The 7,864-nt window shown below is 43.5% G+C and overlaps 1 protein-coding gene across 1 annotated transcript; it reads right to left on the reverse strand.

Moving 5' to 3' along the window:
* Positions 1-4,354: 4,354 nt before the first annotated feature.
* Positions 4,355-6,579, reverse strand: LOC123142939 (ferredoxin--NADP reductase, leaf isozyme 2, chloroplastic). The gene is made up of 6 exons (XM_044561656.1): positions 5,926-6,579; positions 5,641-5,732; positions 5,425-5,502; positions 5,194-5,256; positions 4,865-5,099; positions 4,355-4,749 (listed from the first exon to the last, which is right to left on the reverse strand). The coding sequence occupies exons 1-6, from the start codon at positions 6,473-6,475 to the stop codon at positions 4,682-4,684; spliced, it is 1,086 nt and encodes a 361-aa protein (XP_044417591.1). The 5' UTR covers positions 6,476-6,579; the 3' UTR covers positions 4,355-4,681.
* Between the last annotated feature and the right edge of the window lie 1,285 nt (positions 6,580-7,864).

Below are 7,864 nucleotides of genomic sequence, written 5' to 3' on the forward strand. Positions count from 1 at the left end.
ATGCTCCTTCTTGATTTCTACCTCCGCAGCTTTTAGCATTGCGAAGAGCTCGGGAATCGTCTTATCCACCCCTTGCATGTTATAGTTCATCACGAAGCTCTTGTAGCTTGGTGGCAGTGATTGAAGAATTCTGTCAATGACGCTATCATCCGGAAGATTAACTCCCAGTTGAATCAAGTGATTATTATACCCAGACATTTTGAGTATATGCTCACTGACAGAACTATTCTCCTCCATGTTACAGCTGTAGAACTTATTGGAGACTTCATATCTCTCAATCCGGGCATTTGCTTGAAATATTAACTTCAACTCCTGGAACATCTCATATGCTCCATGATGTTCAAAACGCCGTTGAAGACCCGGTTCTAAGCCGTAAAGCATGGCACACTGAACTATCGAGTAGTCATCAGCTTTGCTCTGCCAGACGTTCATAACAGCTGGTGTTGCTCCTGCAGCAGGTTTGGCACCTAGCGGTGCTTCCAGGACTTAATTCTTCTGTGCGGCAATGAGGATAATCCTCAAGTTACGGACCCAGTCCGTGTAATTGCTACCATCATCTTTCAACTTTGCTTTCTCAAGGAACGCATTAAAATTCAACGGAACAACAGCATGGGCCATCTATCTACAATCAACATAGACAAGCAAGATACTATCAGGTACTAAGTTCATGATAAATTTAAGTTCAATTAATCAAATTACTTAAGAACTCCCACTTAGATAGACATCCCTCTAATCCTCTAAGTGATCACGTGATCCAAATGAACTAAACCATAACCAATCATCACGTGAAATGGAGTAGCTTTCAATGGTGAACGTCACTATGTTGATCATATCTACTATATGATTCACGCTCGACCTTTCAGTCTCAGTGTTCCGAGGCCATATCTGCATATGCTAGGCTCGTCAAGTTTAACCTGAGTGTGCAAAACTGGCTTACACCCGTTGTAGATGGACGTAGAGCTTATCACACCCGATCATCACGTGGTGTCTGGGCACGACGAACTTTGGCAACGGTGCATACTCAGGGAGAACACTTTTATCTTGAAATTTAGTGAGAGATCATCTTATAATGCTACCGTCAATCAAAGCAAGATAAGATGCATAAAAGATAAACATCACATGCAATCAATATAAGTGATATGATATGGCCATCATCATCTTGTGCTTGTGATCTCCATCTCCGAAGCACCGTCCTGATTACCATCGTCACCGGCGCGACACCTTGATCTCCATTGTAGCATCGTTGTTGTCTCGCCAATCTTATGCTTCTGCGACTATCGCTACCGCTTAGTGATAAAGTAAAGCATTACAGGGCGATTGCATTGCATACAATAAAGCGACAACCATATGGCTCCTGCCAGTTGCCGATAACTCGGTTACAAAACATGATCATCTCATACAATAAAATATAGCATCATGCCTTGACCATATCACATCACAACATGCCCTGCAAAAAACAAGTTAGACGTCCTCTACTTTGTTGTTGCAAATTTTACGTGGCTGCTACGGGCTTAGCAAGAACCATTCTTACCTACGCATCAAAACTACAACGATAGTTTGTCAAGTTGGTGATGTTTTAACCTTCGTAAGGACCGCGCGTAGCCACACTCGGTTCAACTAAAGTTGAAGAAACTGACACCCGCCAGCCACCTGTGTGCAAAGCACGTCGGTAGAACCAGTCTCGCGTAAGCGTACGCGTAATGTCGGTCTAGGCAGCTTCATCCAACAATACCGCCGAACCAAAGTATGACATGCTGGTAAGTAGTATGACTTATATCGCCCACAACTCACTTGTGTTCTACTCGTGCATATGACATCTATGCATAAAACCATGCTCGGATGCCACTGTTGGGGAACGTAGTAATTTCAAAAATTTCCTACGCACACGCAAGATCATGGTGATGCATAGCAACGAGAGGGGAGAGTGTTGTCTACGTACCCTCGTAGACCGTAAGCGGAAGCGTTATATCAACGCGGTTGATGTAGTCGTACGTCTTCACGATCCGACCAATCCAAGTACCGAAAGCACGGCACCTCCGAGTTCTGCACACGTTCGGCTCGGTGACGTCCTCGCCTTCTCGATCCAGCAAGAGGGGCGAAGTAGTAGATGAGTTCCGGCAGCACGACGGCGTGGTGACGGTGTTGGTGAAGAACAATCTTTGCAGGGCTTTGCCTAAGCACTACGAAAACTATGACGGAGGATAAACTAGTGGAGACGGGGTTGCCGGCACACGGCTTGGTGTTTCTTGATGTGTCTTGGGTGCTAGCCCTACCCCTCTATTTATATGTTGAGCCTTGGGACGAAACTTGGAGTAAAAGCCTCCACAAAGTCGGTTTCACCCGAAAGGCAAGAGTCCTTCTTAGACTCCAGGGCCAGACGCCAGGGTTCCCGGCGTCTGGACCCAGGCGCCAGGGACCTTGGCGTCTGGCCCGTGCACTCAGCAAAACTTCCTTTTGCACTTTCCAAAAACCTCGTGGGCTTTCCCCTTTGGCCCAGATAAAGTGTTCTTGTGCCCAAACATTTCGGGAAACATCCGGAACCCCTTCCGATGGATTCCGGAACCTTTCCGGAGATCAAACACTACTATCCACATATCAATCTTTACTTCCGGACCATTCCGGAGTTCGTCGTCATATCCGTGATCTCATCCAAAACTCCGAACAACATTCGGTCACCAACATACATAACTCATAGTACTATATCGTCAACGAACGTTAAGCGTGCGGACCCTACGGGTTCGAGAACTATGTAGACATGACCGAGACACCTCTCTGGTCAATAACCAATAGCGGGACCTGGATGCCCATATTGGCTCCTACATATTCTACGAAGATCTTTATCGGCCAGACCGCATAACAACATACTTTGTTCCCTTTGTCATCGGTATGTTACTTGCCCAAGATTCGATCGTCGGTATCTCAATACCTAGTTCAATCTCGTTACCGGAGAGTCTCTTTACTTGTTTTGTAATACATCATCCCGCAACTAACTCATTAGTTGCAATGCTTGCAAGGCTTATAGTGATGTGCATTACCGAGTGGGCCCAGAGATACCTCTCCAACAATCGGAGTGACAAATCCTAATCTCGAAATACGCCAACCCAACAAGTACCTTCGGAGACACCTGTAGAGCACCTTTATAATCACCCAGTTACATTGTGACGTTTGGTAGCACACAAAGTGTTCCTCAGGTAAACGGGAGTTGCATAATCTCATAGTCATAGGAACATGTATAAGTCATGAAGAAAGCAATAGCAACATACTAAACGATCGAGTGCTAAGCTAACGGAATGGGTCAAGTCAATCACATCATTCTCCTAATGATGTGATCCCGTTAATCAAATGACAACTCACGTCAATGGCTAGGAAACATAACCATCTTTGATTAACGAGCTAGTCAAGTAGAGGCATACTAGTGACACTCTGTTTGTCTATGTATTCACACAAGTATTATGTTTCCGGTTAATACAATTCTAGCATGAATAATAAACATTTATCCTGATATAAGGAAATAAATAATAACTTTATTATTGCCTCTAGGGCATATTTCCTTCAGGAGCCGCCAAATCCTCCTCGTGCTCCACGCCTGCTGATCCTTCTCCATTTACATGAAATAACACCTCATTTTGTGCTGGATTTTCAAGATTTTGATCATTTTGTCTTCCGTTTTCAAGATATGGTTCTATCACACATCACACTTGTTCCTCAATAAATGGGGAAAAACCCATGTGCATCACCTGTCAATTCTAGGAATTGAACTCGGGTCGTTAGGCTGCACAACCGCATTGCCCAACCACTGAGCCAAGGCTCTCTTTGCACAGAAACCGAATATATTTATGAAGAAATATGAAATAAAATTTGTACATATTTACCTAAATATAAATAGGTACTGTTATCGTATTGATCACAAACCAACTACTAGCTTAGTTGAATGTTCTCTACACTTGTCATGGGTGTTTAGATCGCGAGTTCGAGAAAGCGATTCTCTCAATAGTGGCGGTGAGTCCTACGTTTACCACTTCACCACTCCTAGACATCTTGTTAGAAGGCCAGATATTATAGTATTTAATAACATATCTTGAGCCTTTAAGATTAAAAAGTAGCCTTGCGGTTTTATTTGTCGGGGAGAGTAATGGGTGGCTCTGGGCTTGTAGTGGGCCTGACTAGACGCAATTGCACTATGAGCCCCATTAACGGCCCACAAATCAATCTACAACTCTATGGTACAATTAACTTTTTTTAGCAAATTCACTAACATACAATTTTTTTCTCAAGTCCTAAACATTATTTCACAAAAAAAATCAATTCTTTTCCAATAGTCCACTAAAAAGCAATTATTTTTCAACATCAAGCATTAAGAAACTGTAATGATACACTGCATAAAAACAGCTGCAAATAGTGTATAACGACCAGAAGACGATCGAGTGAGCTCGGGAGAAATGTGTGTCAATATCTACATTGATCGGTCGACCAGAGGAGCCAACGATTGGTTTTTCAATTGATTCTCACCGTGCCACTCACTCATCGCTACATACAAGGCGTATATATGGCCGAAGCTTGAGCTTTGCACAACCAAACTGGAGTAAAAACGAAAACTAGGTGGGAGAAACATTAGCATATGCATGCAAGTCCTTCCATGGTAATGGCACGATGATGATGATGATGACGGCGATGATGATGATCAGTATACTTCGACGTTCCACTGCTCGGCCTTCTTCAGCTGCTTCTTGTAGTCAATCCAGTCGATCCCTACCAACAACAACAAACAAAGAAAAAATCATAATCTCATCATCAGAAAGCTTTTGCCATGGATCCACCATTTTCGAACTTCAAAGAGCAAGATGAGTGAATTGTTGGTACATACCGTCCTTGGCGGCGAGGTCGACCATGATGTCGTCGATGCCCTTCTCCATGCCCTTGAGCCCGCACATGTAGACGTAGGTGTTGTCCTTCTTGAGCAGCTCCCAGAGCTCCTCCTTGTACTCGGCCATCCGCGTCTGGATGTACATCTTCTCCCCCGCCGCGTTCGTCTGCTCACGGCTCACCGCGAAGTCCAGCCGGAAGTTCTCCCCGCCGATCTCCACCATCTTCTCAAACTCCTGAAAACATGCACAGTTTCCATGCATGTCAGGCAGATGGATCACTGTCTGAACTCTGAACTTACCAACAGTACAGCCACACTGAATTCCATACCTCCTTGTAGAGCAGAGTGTCACTTGTGGGAACCCCCAGGAAGAGCCATGCCAAGCCATTGAACTGCACCAATGTTTGTAGATCCACAGTTAACTCTGATATTTGTGTTGTGTCTCGTTGGTAACAAAACACTGGGTGATTTCAGTGCCATAGATTTTGTTCAAGCATGGTTGGAATTGGATTGCTGTTCTGTACTTTTTTGTGGTGGTTGATCCATGTAAAATTACTAACCTTGTAGTCCTCGTGCTGCTCGAAGAACATCTTCCAGAGGAAGGAGCGGAACGGCGCGATACCGGTACCCGTCGCGAGCTGCGATTATTCATGCATGTGTCAGCAAGGTGTTCATGAGCCTATGACAATGGACAGATCATGGATGGACATGGATGGATGCAAGCGGTGGTTATCCATCCCGTTCATTTTAAGCAAGAATTAGTGACTGTGCAGTACCATGATGATGGTTGCGTTGGGGTCCTTGGGCATGAGCATCTCCTTGCCCACCGGCCCAGTGATCTTCACTTCTGAACCCGGCTTCAGGTCACCTGCACATCAAAATAGCAGTTCAGCAGACAAGAACAGAGACGTCAAAAATCACCATAAAACATGCATCTCGGCATCATCATCGACCCGTTTCATTTCAATCTCCGATCAATCTTCAGCGATTGATCGATTGATTGATTGATGAACGAATCAAACAAGGAAGAAATGATAGGAGAAGAGATGTATGTTACTGACAGAGGAAGTTTGAGCAGACGCCCTTGACGACCTCCCCGGCGTCGTTAGTGTAGACGAGGCGCTTGACGCAGAGCGACACGGTCTTGGAGTCCCCAAAATCCCCCAGCGCGCTGCTGGCGATGGAGTAGAGCCGCAGCTTGTGCGGCTTCCCGTTCTTGTCCTCGCCGTCGGCGATCACCCCGATGGACTGCCCCTCCCGGTACGGCACCTCCCCCTCGGTGCTGAACACCATGTGCCAGGTCTCCCCGGGCGCGTTGTCGCCGGTGAGCCGGGTGTTGAGCAGGCACCGCCCCACGTAGGGCTCCTTGGGGCGGTACTTGTTGGTCACCACCCCCTCGTCCTGCTTCTTGGAGATCTTCACCGGCTTGGCCGGCGCCGCAGGGGCCGGCTCCGCGGTCTCTGTCGTCGACACCTGCGCGCGCACGCCATTGCGGAGCCGGCGGGTCGGGTAGGACAGGAAGTGGCTGGCGGTGCAGGACGCCGACGAGCCGCCGGCGGCCTTGGCGGCCGGGGAGTAGGATGGTAGAGCGGCTGTCAGCTGGGCGGGCATGTTGAGTGTGTGGAGTGCGGACGTGCGGTGTGGGAGTGGATTGGGTGGTGGTATTTGGGATGAGAGGAGGCGACGGAGTGAGTGGAAGGGAGACGAGGTGAGAAGCAAGTGGTGGTGACCGAGCGATTGGAGGGAAAAGCATGCTGCCCGTGTCCTATGATAGTACTATTCAAAGTGACCTGGTATGGATAACTAAATTCTTTTCTTTTTTTGGGGGGTAAAATACCAGAAATTCAAATAACTCCGGCCAATCTCTAGCTGCCATGTGTATAGCCTTTAATGTATACGGTCTCTTTTGTAAAAAAATCTATTCATATACAAAATACTAGTAAATATTTTTCAAGTATTTTTAGCAAGATTAAAAATAATGTGATGATTTTAAAAAGTCAATATAAATAGCTCAAGATTTCAAAAATAGCTTTATGTTTTTCCAGGTTTTGTTGCTTCACTTTCTTTTTAAAAGTAGTGATATTTAAAAAATAAAATAAATAAATTCAGTATCATTTTAGAAACAAATATTCCATTTTTTGTACGTATTTCAAGAGAATTCAAGATACACAAATTGTCTTCCGGAAACACTGATTTCAATAATTCAATTCATAATAAAAAATCAAAATTTTGAAATAATTTGAATGACACTCTAGATGCACAGATTTCAACTGTTTCATACCCATTTCTGTCAATTTCAACAATATTCCACACACATTTCACAACAACTTCAATTATCTGATACCATTAAGAAATATTCAGGTTTTCAATTAATCATCTATCAAGAAAATTAATAAATACCATTCGAAAATTATTTTCAGCCTTTTATAAAATTTAATTGATTCACTTTTCACAGTTTTCAAGTATTTTGGAATTATTTCGGAAAACATCTTTTTTGTAAAGAATATATTTGAAATCCATTTCTACAATGTATTATCTTTGGTATTTTTGGCATTATTCCAAACAAAAATATGTGGTACATGCATTGTACAAGCTGATTTTTTTTTTCGAATTGAGGAGCAAAGCTCCCATTTCACAAAATGAAGCTGATAGTTTCAAGTATTTTTAAGTCTATAATCACCAAAACTCTTGCTCAATTAGAAATACCAGTGATTTTAAAATGAAAATAATAATAATTTCAGTTTCATTTTAGAAACACATATTTCAAATGAATTTTAAATACATCAAAGAGTTTTGATCGTATTCAACAAACATTTCAAATTATTCCACGCATATTTGAAATTTGAAATACTTTTATGACATTTCACAAATACTGATTCAAAATTTACATACGTATTTCAAAATAAAAAAATTGAAATCATTCCAATGATATTCTAGCAGCACAAGAGTTTGGGGCACATTTAGATGAATTTTAATAAAAAGCCACACACATTTCAACAA

The sequence above is a fragment of the Triticum aestivum genome, chromosome 6D (assembly GCF_018294505.1).
Source record: "Triticum aestivum cultivar Chinese Spring chromosome 6D, IWGSC CS RefSeq v2.1, whole genome shotgun sequence".
NCBI classification, from domain to species: domain Eukaryota; kingdom Viridiplantae; phylum Streptophyta; class Magnoliopsida; order Poales; family Poaceae; genus Triticum; species Triticum aestivum.